The sequence below is a fragment of the Vanellus vanellus genome (assembly GCF_965231255.1).
Source record: "Vanellus vanellus genome assembly, chromosome: 1".
Lineage (NCBI taxonomy): Eukaryota > Metazoa > Chordata > Aves > Charadriiformes > Charadriidae > Vanellus > Vanellus vanellus.
The window spans coordinates 6,870,061-6,892,650 of NC_138905.1; the positions used below are offsets into that span (position 1 = coordinate 6,870,061).

A 22,590-nucleotide genomic window follows, 5' to 3' on the forward strand; every position below is an offset into this window, starting at 1 on the left:
GCGCCATGTGTATATGGTGCAGCCTCTAAAATAGAATGTTGTGGTCCAGTCCTCTGACTTTCCACACTTCCATTTGGAAATGGCTTTCACTACAGTGGATGATCCCGTCAATGTTAAACATGCGTGCTTCGTGCTACCTTGTACAGAAAGCAAAGGCGGCAGGGGAAAGCCAATTGTTTCTCATAAATTTAAAATGGTATTTTCCTTGGGCCATTTGTAAGATGAGAGACAGGCGTCAGCTGCTGCCCCTGTTGGAGAAACCCGAAATCCACAGCCATGTGTCTTCGGTCCTGGGTGGCCAAGCTGAGGGGGAGCCTCTGCCTTCCATGGCTCTGGAGTTGAGGTGTCTGGTTGAGCAGCTTTTGGATAACTTGGAGAGTTTCTGATGGTTCCGAGCTAGACAAATAAATGCATCCATATATATGTACTGTCTATTCATAAATCCATAATTTGTATGCATACAATGCTTTGGTATGGTGATATAATTATAAACAGCAATTTACCTGGCAATTGAAAGTATATATTAGTACTGAGGTGGGCTAATTAATACTGAGGTAGGCTAAATTGTTATATCCAAATACCAGTCTAATGAGTATCTGTGTGCTTGATTCATAAAGATAATAAAGAAAAAACTGAATTCAAGGGGGTGGGGGAGAATGGACTGTGATTGACAGAGATGAGGTATGGTAACTACTAGACTACAGAGGGTTGTAATTAGTCACGCTATGTTGGTTTAAATAGATTTAACACCTGGTTGTTAAAAAGAATAAATTGATTAATTGTTTTAAAGCAGCAACGTTATTGAGTTTCCCTTGTGTCTCTCTGTTTCTTAATAGAGATTAGACATTAATATGGATTTACAGCATTGACTCTAGGGATGTTCATTCCAACAACAGACAGAAGCAAGAGACTATATAAATGTAAAGGAAAGCATAAATACTCCAAATGTGAAATGATAGCTCATTTTAGTTTTATCTTCATTTGTTGTATTAATGTCAGATAGATTGCTGTGTTGTGTTGTTAATTTGCAGCTTCTGCAGCAAGCAACTTCCTCCAGTAACTTGGGTGCCTTCAGCGGCATTCAGCAAATGGCCGGTAAGTTAAAAGCCGTTTCATTTTGCTCCAGCTATGTTTGCTATTGAATTCTGTACCGCTAATAATCACATTGTCGGGGGGGGGGGGGGCATGTTGTGTATTAAATGTGGCAGATGTACTGGCAGGGGACAGCTCGCGGTTCAACGTCAATAGAAACACTTTCTCCCCTCTTTCAGAAACTGAAATTAAACCCGGTGCTCCCAGGTTGTGCAAACAGTTTGTCTTGCATTAGTCACCTGCCATTTGTCCAAAGTAACCAATTGTAAATTGCAGGAGAGCTCTTAGTCCCCACAGCTGTATCCTACCCTATGAAAAGCGTCAGTAAAGCAACAGCAGGATTACATTCTAATTTCCAGTGAGATTTCTGTGTCCTGAAAAATCAAATTAATGGCAGCCCTCAAACATTTTAATAATAGGTGGTGAGTAAAAATGTTCTGACCTTTTTAATGAAACCCAAGATTACAGGCCTACCTTCAGTAAGAATTTTCAGGCTTCTTTTACAATCACGGAAAATTAACTGGGTGCCTTTTTGACTTTGGAACCCTAGTTGACAAAATTACACAACAGAAGCTTTTATGTAAAAGTATAATCTTTAGTCTGGGGGAAAAAAGAAAGAAAGAAAGAAAGAAAGAAAGAAAGAAAGAAAAGGGAAAAAAGAATCAAAGTGTGAGCGGATTTGAAAGCCGGCTAGTTGGAGGGTTTCTTAGTAATGAGCTGTGTGCCAGTAGTAACTGATGTGTAGTGATTAGCAAAAGGTCACTCCCACTGTGTGACCTACCATGCTGATACCCTAACTTAACATGATGCTGGAGAAGGCAGCATGTGCAGTAAATCAGAGCACAGATGCACATTATGCCTGCCGCGAGAAACTGTTAAAAAGCTTTTTTTCTTGTTAGAGGGAAAAAAAAAAAAAAAGGAATCACAAAACCCCTAAATTGCTACATTAGTTTATTTTAATCATGAACCCACTGACTCGATGAAATACAACATTGTGCCTGCTTCATCATCACAAAACAAGGGCTAAAATATTCAGAAGTCTTTATGAACACCATTTTTTCTCACTCTTCTTTTAATCCTCGTCTTCTGCTTCTTCTGCTTCTGCTTTGAATGAAGCCTGAAATACTTTAACAAGTATAGATATACCGCACCATATAGCTGTACCCCACAGGTATTCTTTGCTCAATCGTTATATTATGCCATTATTGCAGTGACATCAGAGACTAATGGGAACCTGCTGTCTGACAATATAAATTGGCCTACAGATGACAATATCTCTGAATTATTCTCTCTTCCTCAGACCTGCTGGCAGTGCTCGCTGGTTCTATTATGTTACACTTGCAATCTAGCATTTTTTCATCAAAAAACGTATCTTAATATGATAAACAGAACAGAGCGGTTCAGTAACAGTTTTATACTTGGCAGTTTTGGAAGTGGCTTTGAGCTCAGAGATTGTGTTTAATGTTTTCGTATTTGGTTAGGTCTACAAAATGAAAGAATGGAGACACCGAGGAAAAATAATGTGATATCCATTGCATTAATGTGCACCTTAGAAGTTTTCTGTTGCCTGTTTCTCACTGTTAGTGTAGATTCAGCTTTGTCTCCAAGAACTGTGTTGAAACTAAGAATGTTAGTCAAGTAATTTCAGGATGGGCTCTCAATCCGGGATGTGATTTATTCTCTGAAAATCATATGGTTTTGAGTCTAGTAGAAAGTCATCTTAAGAAATCGTAGCGGCTCGTCATTGTTACTTGAGGGACGTGCCTTCTCAACTGCAGGTGCTAATGTTCTCATCTATGAGACAACTTAATGACTGCCTCTGCTAGAAAATATGTATTTTTTATCTTATATTCATGTTATCAAAATAGCTCGAAGTTTGCTCCTTTCTTTCCCCAAAACATCTAAGTCTTAAACCTTGATGTTCAAGGTCAAATTAGTGATATTCAATTTCTTTCCAAGCTGCGGCTCTACATGAAAGTGCCAAAGACTAAGCGCAATTTCATCACTGGGACAGAGAGTTCATGTCCTCTGCTCAGAAATCGTGTGGTACGATGTTATCCCGTGCATCTACTATTAAAGATTCCTTTTTGTGAAAGGAATAGAAAATAATCCTGTGTCTGCAGCAAGTTCTTGCGTCGTCTGCTGAAGCCATCCTTGAATGTTTGTAAAGGCTCGGTGTTTTTTAACTTAAGCTATGTCCGTTCATTATACAAAAATGAATCTAATACATATTTCCATATTGTGTATAGCTTGCCTATTAATAAAATCTTTCAAGGTGAGGAATAGAATCCAGACACAGTTGAGTAAGGTGCTAAAGAAGATCCGTCATTGCAGCTTGCAAGTTCTTTGAACTTCGAGTTTGAGGGGTCCTACTTTTATCTTTGAAGTCAATGACTGTGCTTACCACTGAATTCAGACACTAAAAGTTTGATCAAAAGCCACATAAGCCATTGAAATTTCACTCTTACTTAACATGTCAGGGCTCTAGCACCTCTTTTGTGTTTAAGTCTCAGTGAAGTCATGGTTTGCTAAATTAGGACTTCTAATACAGCCACCCCCTTGTCCAAAATTAGGGGCCTTTGGATCTGCAAGTATTTATTTGGGCTGCTAAAGCCCATGTTATCGCTGTGCCGAGCAGAAAGGACACAGCACATACCCTGCCACACATGTGAAGAAATGTTTGCCGTGCAGTCCTCAGCGATATTATTTCTTAAATCAAAGCCATTTTCTTTCCTAGCAGAGCAAAGGCACTGGTCTTCAGTGTGTTTTAAATCCCCTTTCCCTAATAACATGCCTCAGTCTGGTTAAAGTGGTTTTCTTGAAAGGAGCGGGGGTTTTACGCATTTCCAGTTGAAGAGAATTGGAGTTTGTTTGTTTATTTGTTAGCTGGGGATCCAATCCAAAGAAAAAATGGGATTTTTCTCAAGAACTCACTAAAATACAGATATTAAACACACAGAGCACCAATTCCAAAACTGAATGCTGTTCTTGCTGTGGCAGCCCACTGTGTGTTCAGTATTGCCTTTGCCCTATGTTCATAAGCCGTGCGTTTAACCAAGCAAGTCATGAAACTGGTTTAACTAAAATTTCTGAGATACCAAAATTTGAGGGACAAAAACTAGTAGTTTGCCATTTAGCTTCCCAAGCTTTAAGGTTCCACATTTGGTCCCCCAGTTTAGGTTTTCTCATTTCTAGTGAAAAATGAGATTTTCGTGAAATCGTTTTAATTCAGGAGCCAAGCCGAAGGCAAGTGTAATGTGGCAAGACTGGTAATAAAGTTGGGAGAAGTGGCAATGATGCCTTTGGTATTATAGTAATCCCCTGGTCCTGAGTGCAGGAGCTAACCCCACCTTCCCAAACCACTTCACTGTCCTTTGTAAAACGTGCAAGCACGTACCATCATCAAGTGTATATTTTATCGTGAGCGCTTCCTCACGTTTCCTCCCCTCCTCTGATATCTGCTAATGCTAATTTAAAGGCAACGTTTTCTCTCGCATGCCTCTCAAGCCTCAGCGTCTAGCCTGTGCTTTGTCTTTGGGGAAGGCTAATAATGTAGATGAATTACATTATGTGATTTGATTGTCTTTAAAAAGACAACGCAAGCTACATTAAGCACGAGCAACCTTTCAAGCAAAAAAAAAAGATTCCTCTTTCAAATACATACAGATTGCATGGAAAGCTTAGTTCAAAGGAGATTGATGTCGCTTGAACGTTTAGCATTGAATTTGGCTGCCACTGCATCAGGTCCTGAAAGCTGCAGTTCTTTAAGCCAACCTGTTTGTTTAAGATCCCGGAAAGTATTGTACAGAGGGTATAAACAGGGAGGTTTTCTATTACATAGGGTGATTGTAAAAAATTGAAATGTTCAAAAATATATGATCTAGGAAGATTTTCTATTGTCCATTAATGTAAAATGTTTTGGCAGGAATAAATATTTGCTCATACAGAAACATTTCTCTATGTGTCACCATTCAGGACATATAAACATGTACAGTACTCATAAAAGACACAAAGGGACTCTTAATTTCATTGAACAAACGATGTATTTTGCTTTCTGGAGTCATGCAGGAGAAGAAACCATGCTTTTGGCTTTTCTTGCTTTGGCTTTCAGATCCCTAAACCCTATACAGCTGGGACTTTTTATATTTTTCCAATGTATGGGTTTTTTTCCCAGTCCTTTCCAAACTCTCTCGCAGTTCGGTTGCACTTTGGGTTGAACTTCTGGCCTTTTCTGAGCCCTGCTCAATCCATTTCACCCTTCTTCTGTTACCCAAGCCAGATTTCCTCCTGTTGCAGAGTCTGTAGGAGCAGATGGGTGAGAGAAACTCTGCTAGGTTCTGCTTTCTGAATATTTTCCTTTAATTGTTGGATTGGCTCAGTGGATCTGGAGGGACCGGTTGGAAGCCAGGACCATCTGCACAAAAGCTCTATACTTCTGCATTGGCCCAAGGATCCTTTGTATCCTCTGACTCTTTGGTGGCTTCATTCCAGCAAAGCCATGCTGAAGGAGGGCTTCTCCTGCTATGACCTCTTTAGGGATATCATATTAAAAGTAAAGGTCACTGGGAAACTGTTTCCAGCTCAAGGGAGATAGCTGTTTCTTAAAGATAACTACCAGTTTTGAAGATGTTGACCTCGGGGACTAAAAACATGGAGCTTTTGTAACAGTAATTCCATTAAAAGTCCTGTTTAATTTAACCCATACAATTAGCTTTTCTTTTTTTTTTTAACTAATAAATTAAACAACTCCACATTTAGCATTTTTTGGAGAGGCAGGATCTGAAGCGAGTGAGCCTTTTCTCAATCCACGTGTCGCTTATGCTCACAGGAGAAGGAGAGGCACCTTGAGAGGAAAACCATCGCTCGGCAGTTTACAAGACGTGCTTATTCAGGTGGTAAAAGTGCATGATGTGGAAGTTTGGCCGAGTCTGGGCACAAGATCTGTAGCTCTGGCTGGGCTTTCCATAAATGGTGAAAGGAGGGAGAGGGGCTTTTAATTACCTCAATCCCTCTGTTGGTGGAATTCATCCCACTGAACCTCAGCAGTTTGGAAATTAGGCGTCCGGTCTCCCTGCGATGTCAATGACATCACTGCCAGGCTGTAATTCATCCTACCAAGAGCTGGGGTTAATCTCTCTATTTTAGGATCAGATGAGTCATCCACTCGCTCTCTCTCTCCTTTGACTATAGCAAGAGCCTGGGCGAGTAACTTTTATTCAGATAAAACTAGATCAGATGAATCTTTCCCACTAGGACTGGGGAAGTTTCAATTGAGGAAAGTGTATTTCTTGCCAGGAATGTGTTTAGAGCGTGCATAACTTGAAAGTGTGCTGAAATCCTACAGGAGTCAACTAGTAACTCTTAACTCAGTTGGATTTAGGCAGAGGAGGGCCACGAAGATGATCAGAGGGCTGGAGAACCTCTGCTATGAGGACAGGCTGAGAGAGTTGGGGTTGTTCAGCCTGGAGAAGAGGAGGTTCCAGGAAGACCTTATAGCACCTTTCCAGTATCTGAAGGGGGCCCATAAGAAAGCTGGAGGGGGACTTTTTACAAAGCCATGTAGTGATAAGACAAGGGGTAACAGCTTCAAACTGGAAGAGGGGAGATTTAGATTAGATATTGGGAAGAAATTTTTCACTCTGAGGGTGGTGAGGCACTGGCCCAGGTTGCCCAGAGGAGCTGTGGCTGCCCCATCCCTGGAGGTATTCAAGGCCAGGCTGGATGGGGCTTGGAGCAACCTGGTCTGGTGGGAGGTGTCCCTGCCCGTGGCAGGGGGTTGGAACTAGATGATCTTCAAGGTCCCTTCCAACCCAAACCATTCTGTGATTCTATGTACTCTTAAAAAACAGGGCAGAATCAAATGTGGACTTAAAAGTTGTTTTAAGGCCTTGCTAAATCAAACACTGAATGGTCTGGGCACCTTAAGCACTGTTCCGATAAGCAGCTTTTCTAAAGGTCGGCACAGAGTATATATGGTTTGATGGAGGTAGTGCTCAGGTCTCCTCTCTATTTTAATTCTTAAAATATTGCTGGAATAACATCACACTTTTTCAGGCACAGGCGGTGAAGCCTTTACCCCCATTTTTAACATCAGCATCCAGAATGGCTGATGGCAGTGTTAGCAAATAGTTGCTTTTTGCCCTGGCGATGATAAATTTTACCTTAATCCACAATTTTTAAGGTGCAGTCAGGATTTGATTCAGAAGGAATGAATCCTAATAATAGGGAGGGATAAAATTTCCAAAGAAAAGGAAGTCACGTTAATGGGAACTGCTTATGAGCTATCCAGATATGGCTCTGATAATCACCACTGACTTTGAAATTCTCCGTGCATATATCGTCGCTAAAATGAAGCCAGTGCCTTCCTTTATTAGGAATTTGTTCAGCAAGCGAATCTCAACTATTTCCTAATATGATTTTATTATGGGTTTGGCAACCCAAGAGCTGATGAGGCCTAAGAAGTCTACAGGAACGGCTCGTGACTCTGTTGCCTCCTCCATAAATACCCGGTAATTCCGAATTTACAGTTATCACAGGAGAAAAGCTGTGGTGAGTGAAATGAGGCAAATTGCTTCATTGTATGAAAGTTTGCATCGGAGGCAGCACAAGAAGTTGTAAAATGTAAATCTCGTGCTCTCATATTTCCCCGTGTTTTCACAGAACTGCATCTGTGACTGTGCAGCACTACAAAAATTTCCTGCGAATGTGCTAATAGGCCTTATGAGAATGTTCTATCACCACCCATCTGTCACTTTTTAACAGGCCTGATTGGCAAGCACTTGTAACAACTGACATCTGTTCTCGCTTATTGATATGTAGATTTATGGTAATTGCTGTGAACAATAAGACACAAAATTACCTAAGGTGAACATTAAATTAAATTTTCATGCCCCTATCCTTATAAATAATTTTTTTTTTTTAAATCTTAAGTTTCAAGCAAGGCATACTGTGCATCTGTTTTGTACATAATTTAATTGTTTTTTTAATCTGCTAAATAACAAAATGAAAGTTGAATTTCCCTGCAATCTTGAATATTTGCCAAGCTGATAGCACATTGGTAAATACACGTTATTAAAAATGGAATCAAACTGTATTGTGATTCTGGTTTTTTTTTAATCATTTCCCTTTAATTCCCAACATCGTCTCCATCATGAAGATCAAGAGTTATTCCTTACCCAGAAGTTTTTTCTTTTCCCCTACAGGGGGATTTTATTTTTCATGTGCAGCTCTGCCTATGAGGCTGTTCTTCAGCGTTAAGCAATTTGCATTTCTTCAGAGAGGTGCATTTGCTGAGTGAGCAGCACTTTCAAATAAAAACGATCTCCTCATTTGCCGTCCAGCTCTGTTGCGGGATTTGGGACTGTTTTGAAAAAGCTGTAGGATGTGAAATGTGTGAAGACAGTGTGTGAAAGGGGAGAGAATGAGAGAGCAGATTAGTCCCACAGAACTATACCTTGGCTGAAGTTCAATTGAACCAAAAATCCCCATTTGAAAGCAAAGTACTTTCTGGGTCTGGGAGTTGAGAGCATTTGGTTTCCTCCTCCAAGTTTGTCCTATCAAGTGAGATGTTGACGGGCTTGACAAGTTGATGGGAGAAACCAACAAAGAGGGAGCAGAGATGGTAAAATGCCTGGGGAACGTGGAACATTTTTAATATGTTTAAACAGATCCTAAAGAGGATGCGTATTAAGTGATAAACCTGTTGACACAGTCAGCTCTAGACCACACGGTGTGTGCCATGAGCCCTCGCTGACGGTCACATTCGGGTGCTCGGTTCAACGGGACTCTTTGCTGTCCTTCTCTTACGCCCGTGTGACAACAGCGAGCAGTCTTTTTTCCTGAAGGCACTGAAGCTGACACCCTACAACATCTGCAGGGCTGGTTTGTGGCCAGTGGCTTTTTAGTCACCTCTACAGTAAAACAGCCTGGCTGGGGAGACAACTTCGTCACTGCCTCGCTCTTGTTTCTTAATCTTTTTTTGGCGTTGAAACTCTTGCGTCAACTTGATGGGTTCCTCTTGTGCTTCCACAGGAAACGGCCCACTGTTGAAAAAATGTTTTTGCGGGATGAGGCAATGCTGGTGGTTTTTTTTGCATCCACGCAGGCACAACGGCGGTTCGTGAGCCCAGAGAGAGCAGTTGTTTGTTCCGCTGCCTGTTGACCTTCTCTCGCCTGCCATACTTCTCCTTGAGCGCTGTACGGCGCGCCTATCCTGCCTTCCAGCTTCACAGCCCCCTGTGCTCACAGCCTCCTGCAGCCTCGCATGCAAAGCCAGGCACAGAAAATGCAACGGAAAAAGCAGTAGTAAATTGCTTCGGAATCCGCTTGTGTCTAAACTGAGGTTTGGAGGAGAGGCCACGCTTTTTCCAGAAGCGTGTGGGATTTATCTAGGTGATGCTATCTTGCAGTCTCTCCTCTAGTACTGCCCTGTGGTTGTTCACTATTAGTTAATCCTGCCGTGTGTGCTGTTTAAAAGTGGAAACCTCCCCACAGAGGAAATATAAGCTGATTATGACTGATCCTTCTGATATAACTAACCGGTGGGGTGGTAGAAAACCATGCTGCCATGGTGGAGAGTAACCCACTGCTTTCCCAAATCTCTGCTACAGAATGGCACGAAATACGGCCTCAGTGAAGATCAGCAATGTTTGCCGGGTATTCTTTGCCGAATGACTTACACTTCTTATGAAAGAGGAAGGTAAATGATATTTGAGGACCAAATACCAATCCAGGATGAAAATTGATTCCATATCTCATTTTGAGAATCGCTGTCTGCTTTGTTTGCAAAGAGCTGGACCTCAGCTTAAGTCTTCTCCATCCCTAAAATCTTGTTTGAAATAGTATGCAGAATCTTACTATCAAAGAAAGAGGATTTTTTTATGAAAAAAAAAAATATTTACACCTGAGGCAAGCAAGTAGGTCAACTGGGTAATTAAAAAAACTGAATTAAAATGATGCTTGCATATCTGAATTTCTATCTGAATTGTACTTCTTGATTGAAAAGTTCTCAAGTTAAGCCAGAGATAGGATTTGAAAACTGTTATGGGCTTCCGTACCACCTCTGGTTTCAGAAATGTATTTGTTAATATGGTGCTGCTTCCAAAACTTAGTTTTAGACTGATAGTAAAAATAAAAGTTTTTTTAACTATTCAGTCAACTTTTCCTGCTCAAGAAGATGACTTTGTTCAAGATTTGAGCTGTTTAAAGCAGTTTTATTCTATTCATTTGGGTATCCAATATCTGATTATTTAGTATTTATAAAATATCTGTGTAACTAAGGTGTGGGTTTGCCATTTCAGAGTTAGCTTTGTATTTTAAGCACTTAAACATTGTGAGACGTAGTTTAGATTGACCAACTTGCAACAATGACCTGTGGTCATTTACTTTTTTTAGTAGTTGTACCTAATTGTCTAGGTTAATAATGACTTGTGACTAGGGTAGCTTGCAAATAGTTTGGGTTGGTATGGTTTGAGAAAAGCCTTATTTTTTAAGATAGTCATTAGCCTCCAAAAGAAACGTGAAAGAACATTTCGGTGACCTCCAAGTGTGTTGTTCAGATTCCAGACTGCAAAGTGGTGGATCACGGATCAACTAAAACCTTTCTCCTAACATTGGCTATTGTGTTACATTTTCAAAAATACCAAGATCTGAGCTGACTTTGGGCATGTGACTGAGGCCCAGAAGTCAGAACCTCAGCCAAGCTAGGTGCTCACCCGAGACCTGACCTGCCTGTTGGAACATGCTATATTTAAACTTGGGGCTTTATTCACAAATAGATGCTTACATCAAGGTTCACCTCAGAGTTCCTAATGCTGCGACAGTAAAAATACTTCTTTATGGGGTTCGTTGATGGTACCAACCAGAATCTGCAACATATGTGTTTGAAAGTAATGTCACTCTCCATTGTTGCAGTTGTTCTTTATTCCTAGGAAGTACTTCTTCTTCATCATATTTTTTTTTTCTTCACAAACATACTTACAAAATATTGTGTTTAACCTCTTTTTTTTTCATCTTCTCCAAGTTGTTATTAAATTCCCTTCGTTTGAGAAACAGAGTGTGCGGGGACAAGTAATACCTTTTGTTAGACAAACATTCAGAATAAATTGGACAAGTTTCCAGGCACTCAAGTTTTTCTTTGGGTGTTCCCCAAAGCTCATGGTCTAAAAAGGTGTTGCTCTTCCTACCACCTAACCTTTTTGTGTACTTATGTTATCAGGACTACAAGAACATAAGCAAGTGCAGGATCCTGCACCTGGGGAGGAAGAGTGCTAGGCACCAGTACAGGTTAGGGGCGGACCTGCTGGGAAGCAGCTCTGAGGAGAAGGATCTGGGGGTTGTGGTAGACAGTAAATTATCCATGGCCCAGCAATGTGCCCTTGTTGCCAAAAAGGCCAGTGGAATCCCGGGCTGCATAGGGAAGAGTGTGGCCAGTAGGTCGAGGGAGGTCATTCTCCCCCTCTACTCTGCACTGGTGAGGCCACAACTGGAATAGTGTGTCCAATTTGGGGCTCCCCAGTTCAAGAGGGACAGGGAACTGCTGGAGCGAGTCCAGCGAAGGGCAACTAAGATGATTAAGGGCTTGGAGCATCTCCCTTATGAGGAAAGGCTGAGAGAGCTGGGACTCTTTAGCCTGGAGAAGAGAAGGCTGAGGGGAGACCTTATTATGGCGTACAAGTACCTAAAGGGTGGGTTGAAGGAGGATGGAGCCAGGCTCTTTTCAATGGTTCCCAGTGACAGGACGAGGGGCAATGGGCACAAGTTGGAACATAGGAAGTTCCGTTCAAATACATGGAAACACTTCTTTACGGTGAGGGTGACAGAGCAGTGGCACAGGCTGCCCAGGGAGGTTGTGGAGTCCCCTTCCCTGGAGATTTTCAAGACCCGCCTGGATGCAGTCCTGAGTAATGTGCTCTGGGCAATCCTGCTTTGGCAGGGGAGTTGGACTAGATGATCTCTAGAGGTCCCTTCCAACTCTGAAAATTCTGTGATTCTGTGATAACAAAACTCTTTAAGTATTTTGGGCTTGTGCACTTTGTCAGTTCTATTGAGGGCTCAAGCAGCATGCACAGATCTCCCTCATGTGTCCAAACCAAAATGGGTGATCTCTCCCTGGCATCCAAACTCTCTCTCTCACGTCTCTATGTAGACACTCAGTCTGAACATCGCCCCTGTGGGCAGCGGCATCTTGTTCAGAGGATCCTGAGAAGGATCCAGTCTGGTTGATGGTAGCACCTAACTTGTATCTGCACTCTAGTCTCTTACTGAAGCAGTTCACCTTAGAGTAAGTGCCCAAGGACTTTGTCTACTCCAAGGCAAAAGGTAGGTACTTTTGAAGGCATCTGGAGGGGCAGATTCCTGCCCTTCTGATTTAAGTCAAATGAATGCCACTTGCTGTTCCTTAATCATCTTCTTTTCCATTTCACATTAAATTCTATTTGTCGTTTGTCCTATTTTACTTGCCATCTAAATTAAAGTCTTTGCTATTTAAAAGCATCCATTTCTTGAAGGTGCTCGGGTACATCTCCCCCACATCTTCTAAAATAATGAAGTGACAGATGACTGGGTAAACTTGATACCACAGTCCAGAGCTTATGGCCCGAAAGTCCCTACCTCAGTGGTGGCTCTGTGATCAGACTGACACTAATTTGATGGTCTTAGTTCATAAGTGTTTTTTGAAAGAGACCATCAAAAGGAAAATCAGAACAATTATTGGCTACTGCACAGCATAGCCTTAGTAGATATATTCAGAGGAGACACAAGAAACAAATTGTATTCATCCCAATTATATGACCCTGTCCTGAATGTGTTTTAAATGTTAGTTATCTTCTTTACACCCCCTGTTGTGTCAGGAAATAGTATTGCGCCTGGGCTTCACACAGAGTTTAAATGACTTTTAATTCTACACTTCCCTTATAGAAGAGGCACAAACCAGGTTTAATTTTCCTGAACTATAGGCTGGTGCCTTTGCTGTATTCTCTCAGCTCCAAGGTAGAGAGGTGAGAGATGCTATTCGGGGACTGTAGGAGGTGGTTCCCAGATTATAGATGTCTTGGGAGTGAAAAGAAGAATTTAATCTCTTGGCAAGGTACATCCCAAGCTCCATGTCCACTGAAAATAGCTTTTCTCTTTTTTTTTTTTTTTAATTGCATATTTAATTAACCCTATTGCTTCTCCACACAGGCATGAACGCTTTACAATTACAGAATTTGGCAACTTTAGCAGCCGCAGCAGCCGCCGCCCAAACCTCAGCTACCACCACCAATGCAAATCCTCTCTCCACAACGACTGGTGCTCTGGGAGCCCTCACAAGTCCCGGTAAGAGCAGAGCGCTTGCTTTTGGAATACAAACATGAGGATAAATGGGAAGATGATCGTTAAAACAGTGATTCCAGGTTGTGTCTAAGTTCTGTGCTCATATAATTTCTGAAGACCCTTTGAATAGCTGAATACATTGTTGCTGTTTTTTAACCAAATAATTAATTTTTCAAGTGGTCCAATGGGGGCATGTTCACCTTTCCAGATTCGTTTCAGGGGCCATTAAAGCCTAATGGACCCGTCTTACAAAACTACATGAAAATTACAGTTGCAGGGGAAACTTAAGCTAAATTATACTTTTCAGAAAGAATTCGGCACATGAGCCCATCCTTCCCATCCTACAGGAAGATCAACTGAGGTGGTTATTTTAATCTCAGAGAGACTGATCTTTGATTCCCAGCACATCATGCACGTATCATTGTGCCTTCACCCATCATGAATTTTTGTGAAGTTCTTCTCTCTTTTCATCCTTCTGTTTTTCTTGCTGTAGCCTCAGTTGAGCTTTCTTCTGGTCCTAATTGAGAATACAGTTAGAGAAGTGCTATCAGATGCACAAGGAATACACAGCCAGATTCTGACTCCATTACACTAACCACAAGACAGATTTATAGGGGAATAAGGGACAGGTGGTGGTGCCCCCCATGTAGACTTTCAGCCACGCATGTCCAATGTCTGCAAAACCCTGGAGAGAAATCAGGGCAAACCCAGAGTTCAGTAAGACTTCAACATCTCCAGAATCCGTGGAGAGAGACGCTGATTCAGTGTAGTTACTCTGGATTTACAGTGATGTAGCTGAGTCGAGATTCCGGCCGCTTATCTTTACATAAAGGCTGCAGGGTGTAATTATTTGCATCATGAAGTGTGTTTATTGCTGTTCTAAAAAACATTCATATTATTTTAGACACCACTAAAGAACATTTGTGTTTAATCTTGTTTAAGCGTGTATTTATTCCCCATGAAAAAGTAATTCATGGCAGACGGTTTGAGCTCATCAGTAAGGCAAACAGTCTTCACTGCTCAATAGAACTGGGACCGAGTGCGGAGCCGGGTGTTAAAGCTGGCCAACGCTTCCCGTTACATTACAGTTTTATTGTTTGTTTGGGGGAAAGGTTAAATGGAAGGCAGCTTGGCTAATACCGAGCTTGTGCAGTGTTTTCCTCTTTCTGGTGCAAGCCGCATCTCGACCTAAAAATAATATTCATTCACGACGTCTCTGGGAAGCAGGCTGGGTGAAAATAATTTCGGTTTGCTGATACATTTTTTTTTAAACCTGAGGAATCTCTCCCCTTCGTCCTGGAGCTGGGGCTTAGCGCTTTGCAAAAGGCTGGTCTCAGTGTCACTGCTCCTGCGCCACTCCTGTCTAAATGTCACCCATTTATAGAAGCGGAAATGTTGCATTTCGTGCACGCTCTGTAATATCCCTGCAGTTTAGCTGCTAAATGTCTGAGTAGCCTGTCCTCCCAAAGCACGCTCAGCGTTTCTTGAGCCGTGCTGACAGGACCTCTCAGGACAACTCAACCTACTGCACTGCGGTGCAGAGGGGCTGGAAGTGAACTTTCCTTATCGTTGCTGCTCTGCAGCAAAGTGGCACCAGAACCTCAGGCAGCAGCATGTTTCTGTTGCGTTCTTTGTCTCGCCGTGTTAGCACAGGACATAGATTCATCCTTAAGGTCCACGTTTTCTTCTCTCCCTCTCCACCCCGATCTTCTTATCCATCCTGGCTGACTTGCTGTTCCCCCTTTTAACCTGGTCTCCAGGCTCCTTGGGTACCTGGAAGGTGGTTTCATCTGATGTCCAAGTCTGCAGAGGCACGTGGTTAGACAGGGGGTTCGCCTGGGCTGGGCAGATACTTCTGTGGGATAACAAGAGCTTAGTATCGCTCAGGGTGGGATTGTAGAGCAGATACCAAGGTTTTTCTACAAAGATCAGTGAATTGGCTAACACACTGAAGATGTGTTATTTTCAAAAAATTCTGGACGTTTAGCCCTTGGAATAGTGTATCCAGTGTGACAATGGCTTTTGAAAGTCTTATAGGTAGTAGCTGGACACAAGTGTTTCTAATATTAGACAGCTTGGTGTGTCAAAGAGAAAGTCTGTGTCTAATAGGTCCACTGACCTATTTATGTCGCACAACCAACCTAAAATCAGGCCTTGTTAAAATGTCCTTCAGTTTAACCTTTCTTATCTGGTTCCACATTCGCCACCCTATTAAATATTTTGTAAACCTGAATAATATCTTCAATGATTCTTCTCTGCTCTATGGAAAATGAATTTAGTTCGATAAAGCTTTTCATAGTAGCTCAAAGTATTTCCATTAAAACTGGAAATATGTTGGCAGAAAACATTTAAATCTGCCATTCAACGTGTGGATATTTGGAGGCCTTGAGGGTATTTTTTTGGTCTAGTTTTCTTTTAATAGAACACTTCAGTTTGTTGTGTTTCATAAGTGTAAATTATTTTGTCTGATTTCAAAGCCTTCACTGAGCCCGGGAAGAAATGTTTGTGTCTGTCCAGATAATGCATTAAATTAATATTTCTCAGTGTAGAAAACTGCCCCAATTTAGGAGAGTGCAAAGGTACATGTTTAAATTTAATCCTTTTCTTGATGCTGTTAAAGTCAGAATCCTGCACAGAACGGGGATGGGCATGAGCATATACTTTTAATATGCCTTAAACCATGGCAGCCACATATCCATGTTTCTACCCATATACAATTATATCTCCTGAGGATCTCTTCTGAATCAGTCTTTGACCAAGACCTCTTGTTCTGTCCTTTGGAGACATGTGTCATAAGAGCCCCAAAAGATGGTTAGTTCAATTAAAATTCATCTTGCAGCTTAATTTTACGTAGATAAGATAGAGCAGCCTTCAGTGCCTTAAACTATTACGGAGGGGATGGTGGTCAGACCAACTTTGATGCATTGGCAACACAGAAAAACAGACCGGGGAGTGAGGAACCAAGGGGGCATCTGTTATTTTAGGATGTCAAGTTTTGCTTATAATTGCAATATATTCAAAAAGAAGAGAAAAATATCCAGCATCTAATAATGACTGTTCAATCTGTATGAAACTCCTTCTTCAAGGTTCATACAATCACATATTTCCACACAAATTAAACTCCAATGATCTTTCTCACATACATTCTTATTAAATAGCTTTGACCGCAAGAGAGTCTAAGGACACTCTTTCTCCTCCATGTGCTAAATACTTTCTCTTAAGCTTGAAACAGTATTCATTCAGAAAGAACAGAGACAATGCAATCCCCCAAACTATTAATTTTTTTATAATTGTAAATTTATAATTTCAATTTTGCATACCCATGGAAGTCTCTCCCTACAGCATTGTTAGAAATGATTTTTTAAAAGCCTTTGCTTAAAAAAACATGAAAGATTAAGCTTTCATTTTAGTAAAAATCCCCTCAGGCAATAAATAGGTTCTTTTGTCTCTTGGCCCTGGAAAAAAAAAATAAAATGGTTTAAATTGCCCATGGTTAAAGTAACTGTTTCTTGCAATTATCAGATGGTAGTGAATAAAAATGAAAATGAAATCATGAAAGAATAAAAACCAGGTAAATGCATATTATGTCTTCCATGAGTTTCTCACGGGTCTTTTGAAGACTCATTTAATCATCTTTCTTGTCTTTTATTTTGATATGATAATTGTTTCCTTTATTTACTTTAATCACCTCTATTTAGTTAATTAATTCTTCACTTTCTTTTCATTTCACTCGCTTAGAGTACTTCCCTGTTTTAAAGGCAGTTACCTGTAGTGTTCCATAACATAAGGATTTGGGCTGAAGTAGCTTTTACCTGACTGCAGGTTGTCTGAGCCAAACTCCCTTTTGGTCGGGCCCTGGAAGTTGGCGTTTCCCCTTAACTGGGACGGGATTTTGGAGGCACTACCTCAGGTGTAGGTATCGACACTGTAAATTTCTCAATTTAGGCAGGATGAATCTCAGCTGAGCATCAGGAACCTTGTCCTCTCCTCCAGAGACTGTCCTTGCCGCATCCTGCAAATGGATGGACTAGCAAAGAGCTCACAGGGAGGCTGCTACTCCAGCGCTTGCAGAGATTTACGGTGGATTCAGTGGGGTGGGGCGAAGGCCCGGAGGTGGATGTGAAGGAGGGACATATAAACTCAGAATCAGGATATCTGCCTCTAACACTGTCAGACTTTTAATTTGCCTCAGTTGACCCACTACGCTAATTTTCCCAAGGAAAATAACGTTTATTCTGACTGTCCTGGGCGGTACAGGGTTGATACGGCACTGTAACACATTTCCTGATATCAGGAGCTATGAAGCTCCTGATCTTTTTGCAAACTGATATTAAGCAACAGCAGAAAAATGTGTTGTACTCACAGGAAGTTGAGTTTCAGATACCAGCTTACTTTTTCATCTTGCCCTTCTCCATCACTGCGTGGATTTTTATTGTTTAATGCCATAACATTAGAGTCACAGAATCAGAGAGGTCAGTAGGTGCTTCCCAAGGTCTCTACTCCAGGCTCTTGCTCGCAGCAGGACCACTCAGAGCAGGTTGGTGAAGGCCATGTCCAGTCAAGGTTAGAATGTCTCCAAGGGTGGAGAATTCACAGCCTCTGTGAGCTCGTTTCAATTTTGTTTCTTAAAATTCATGCATAAATGTTTTTTTAGTAGCCAGTAGGAAAGCTCTTCTATGTGCAAATGAAGAGACGAAACATCTAATTATACATCCAAATTTATCTGCATAAACATACACAATATAACTTCTGAGCTGTGGGGGGATAGAACTGCTAAACCAGAAGCTAATTCAGTTCAGACGTAGAAGCCTTGATTTTCCGTGACATTTTCATGATTATTTGATTCTCTAAACTATTATTTATTCACACAGTTGAACTAGCTATTCATGCTTCGGTAGAAAAGCTCTTCAGGTTTATCTGCTGTGTAAACCTGGAAGAAATCTTTCTGAAAAAAAAAAAAATACTGTCAGTGTAGAAAGTAAGACCTTTTTCTTTAACAACCACTTAAAATCCAGCCCAGCTTTTGCCATATTATATCAGAATTCAGCCATTAACTCTTATGTTGAAAAAAAAAGCTCTCCTAAGCACAAAAGTCTAAAAATACTCATTTTCAGACAGATGCTGACATTGAAGAATAACAACCCCAAAAAAGGAAGTCAGATAAGTATAGAATAAACTAAAAAAGAGGAAAAAAATGCTTACAGTGCCTGTCCTGTAAGAATTAATTCATCCTTTACCCCTGCTAAAAGCAGAGAATTATGACTTATAGTTAGCGTCCGCAGTTCATTATTTTGTCTACCCCCTGATATAGCATTAAGATTGTCTTTGTTAGTTGAAGGTATTCACGTTGTGAACACAGTCGTTGAAATGTTAGAGATTTTATAGAATATACAAGATGCTTCAGCTGAGAAGCAGTGAAGAATGTTCAAATAATCATTCTTAGAAGATTCTCTTTTTGTTCACTTCAGTACAATACCTTTTTCTCCAATCAGCGGTGCAAGTCTGCCACCGTGACATTTTGTTAGAGGCCAGTACACCCACTGAGATAGCTGTGATTTGCTTCCAGGATGATCCAAAAATAACCCTACCAGTAGGTGTGTAGGAAGGTCTGGCAGTTTGCTAAAGAATGAATCGAGGTAGGTGTTTCATGTTGGAAAAGATCAGTTTGAAATGCAGAATGGCACTCTTCATACTGGAGTACAAATTGATTATCTTTGTACCATTTCATGTGGAATTAATGCAGGTTCCATTATTATAAAATCATTTAAAATAAGGTACCATTATGATAAAATCATTTCAAATAAGCTTTATTATTTTTGCAGTACGTAGGAGATTTCCCTAGCATAATGTTCATTATTTTTACGGTAAAGCTGCAGTTGATAAATATAACACACATCTTAAATAAAGGTTTATAAATACAGCATACATACAGTACACCTACCCTGGATGGATGCTTAAACAACCCAAGTGTATGATTTTCAATTTTATATTTAAATCTACTTACATTATTAGCACCATTATCTTAGTGCTCTGAGCGCAGAGCCGTCCAATGCCTTAACCCTGATCTCAGCACCAACTTCTCAAAAGGATGTGTTTGCGAGGAAGCCACGGCAGAAGATCTTGCCTCAGCATGCCCACCACCCAGCGCCTGTCACTGGGCTGCCTCGTTCAGGGAGATCTGTGATGGGAGAAGTGTGTTTCTGACCAGTTGTGTGTCGGCTGGGCTTACCCGCATAGCGTTAAGTTTCCGAGTCTGTGCTCAGGCTCCTAAATAAGTGAATTGATTTTGACTGCTCTGACTGCCCAGAGATTATGCTGCTTCTCGGAGAGATATATGGGTACTAAGCCCATCTGATAATTAGGTCACCCTTAAGCAGGCATCCAAACGCAAGCTGGAGCCAAAAATAAGAAACTGGGCATGCATTTTTAACCTGTATTTGTATTTTTAATAATGCTTCAAAATGTCTTAAATGACTAAAGGAGAAAAGAGCAGGGATTGTGGCTACCGATATCCCAGAGTCCCAGTACAGTAAAAGGAGGGGTGAAGGGTGATGAATTCCCACGAGGCCTCTCTGTCCCTCCCCGGTCTCCTCATTTGGAAAAACCAGCCAGCGATAACCTGAAGGACGCCGATGGCAGCAGGCAGACCATCAATTAACAGGAACGACTTGTTTGCAGATTTGTCCCTTAAAATGTAACAGGTCTTCATATATTCTCCCAGCAAATTGGTTTCTGAGCAGGTGTGTGTCAATTCAGCCTAAAGGGTCTCAGGGAAGTTCAGTTACTCAGTGAGGGGGCTTAGGGTGGGCAGAACCTGTCAGGGAAGCGTGAGGCTGCCCAACGACTGCAGAAAGAGACATTTCGCAAAAGCTCCTTGCCTCTTTTTTTTAGAATCAACATTACCAATTTATGGATTTTTGGCACAGAAATCTCCAATTCTTTCCTCAGAATTGCATACATACCGTAGTTGTACGCAGAAGGACAGAAACACCTGCATAGTTTTCAATGAAGCACTGCGCTAGTTAATTCTTTGGGTGGTTTGGTGGGTTTTTTTTAGGAAACAGTGTACAGTACTAAACGATGGATTAGTAGGATCTAATTCAACAGGAGACATGTTTGTTTTTTAAACATTAGTACATTATCATCTTCCTAAAGTATTAAATCCATTGCCTTAGCACATTTCGGGATTTACTTTGCTTGCAGTTTACAAATAACGCTTTGTAATACGTTATAGTTTTACAGTGTCTCTCTACCCCATTCAATCTCTATTTCAAACCACAAGAATCCCAGTTTGTAAAAAAGGCTATTTTTCTTTCTGTTGGAAGTACTATTTCAAGTTCATTCGGGGCTGTTTCCTACCAAAGCAACACAATACTATCAGCTTGGCTACACAGGTAGATATGTGAGCTTATATGCTATATATCTTACGGGAAGTTCCAAGCCCAGAAAATGCTGGAGTTCATAATATTCAAGAAATAATTTAAATCTTAGCGAAAGTCACAGACCTGAAGGAGCTTTCAGCTATTTAAGGTTTACTGCTGCCAGCACTGCTCCTTCGGCGCTAGTGAATTGGGCACGTCTATGGATACTCACAGTCTGTTTTCCTAAGGCAGGATAAATTGTGGAACATAATGGGAATTAGAGTTTATGAATCTCTTTAACCTAATTGTTTCAGCGTTGTCTGAAAAGAGCTGATTGTTTGCAAATGGGGCTGCTGATTTATTGTATGCATTGGCCAAACAAAAATATCTGCAGCAAAACCATGAGCTTAAAACCAAATAAAGTAAACCCTTGACTGCCTTTGCTGTTCGCAGAACAAAAATGTGCAATATGAATGAAAAGAACCAGTGCCACATTGAACTACATATGACTTTACAAATAGTCCGCAAAGGACCTGGCTGAGTAATTTTACATGAGACAAGATAATCCTCGAGTTCTGCAGCTTACAGAGGTGAATGACTATATCTTGTGCTGTGCGATTACAGTGAGGTTGTGCTTGCACACCCCGCTAAAAATCCCCTCTTCCATGGAAATTATTATTCATGCACTTTCTGGATTCGTGGCTCCTTTACCTACAGACTCAAATTTTGAAGATATAGTTTATCTCATCTCTCTTCTAAAATACCATGGATAGGACACCGAAGTGTCTGAAGTAAGCAAATCTTTTAGGCACAGCTTGCAGCAATGGGAAGACAAACACCTCCTAAGGACTATTTACCTGATTTTGAGACAGAAGTATTAGAGAAGTGAAAATGAAGATGTATCAGGCCGTCCTCTCCCATGTACTAGAATCTGAATTGCCATATATACATGTGATTAGCACTCTTGCAACGAAAACATTCCTTGCCTTGAACTCTACTGACACTCTTTTAATGGAGAGACGCTACTGCTTGTTGTTCGTTATTGCTTAGTGGTGAAAGTATGTCAAAGATGTTGCAGGCACACGGGGGGCATTGTGAAGGAACCTGTGCTCCAGGCAGGAGACCCTGGCCTCAAGTAGAGCCTTATTGATTCTAGAACAGAAATTCTTTGGAAAGTGGTTTAGAAGTTGTTGTATGCTGAAGTGGCTCCACGTGGAGGTCATTTCAGCATCAGGGCACGAGTCCCTGAACAATAGCTCACTCCAAACAGTGTGAGATAGCGGTAATAAACGTGAGAGCACAGCTGGAAGTTCCCTGTAGAAATGCTAATGCTCTGGTTTTGATGTGAACTCAGTGGTCCTTTGATAAACACAGGCCACAGCCCTTGGCCCCACTCAGTAAAACAGAGTCATAAATGATCAGTAATTATTCTTTGTTTTCTTCATATCGTGGGGTTTCAATTTGGTTTGATTTCAGTTTGAGTTACGGTTGGAAATATCTAATGATGGGCAGCTGTGACGTTTAACCCAAGCCAGTCCACTGTGCCCTATTATTCCCTTCCCCGGCCTCTCTTTAAAGTACTTCCCATCCAAAACCAAAAGCGATTTATCGTTGTGGTCTGCCAGGGAGAACGCATGATACGTTGCAGGCACAGTGCTGAAATAGGATATAGGACTCGTAGTTTATACTAGAGGTGGATGGTCTTCACTGAGCAAGATGTTTCAACAAAACAGAAGCATCAGTGTGGAATCGGCCCAGAATATTTACTTGCTTTTTAATCTCTCTCTCCATCTTCCACAGGAAGATGAACCCTTAAACACAGTAG

At 41.2% G+C, this 22,590-nt stretch overlaps 1 protein-coding gene across 1 annotated transcript in view; it reads left to right on the forward strand.

Annotated features, from left to right (window-relative positions):
• CELF2 (CUGBP Elav-like family member 2) overlaps positions 1–22,590 on the forward strand; it is a 246,642-nt gene that overhangs the window by 196,648 nt on the left and 27,404 nt on the right. Inside the window, exons 8-9 of the mRNA XM_082481858.1 lie at positions 1,032–1,095; positions 13,273–13,407. Of these exons, the coding sequence (XP_082337984.1) occupies positions 1,032–1,095; positions 13,273–13,407 (199 nt within the window). The remainder of the gene's footprint in view (positions 1–1,031; positions 1,096–13,272; positions 13,408–22,590) is intronic.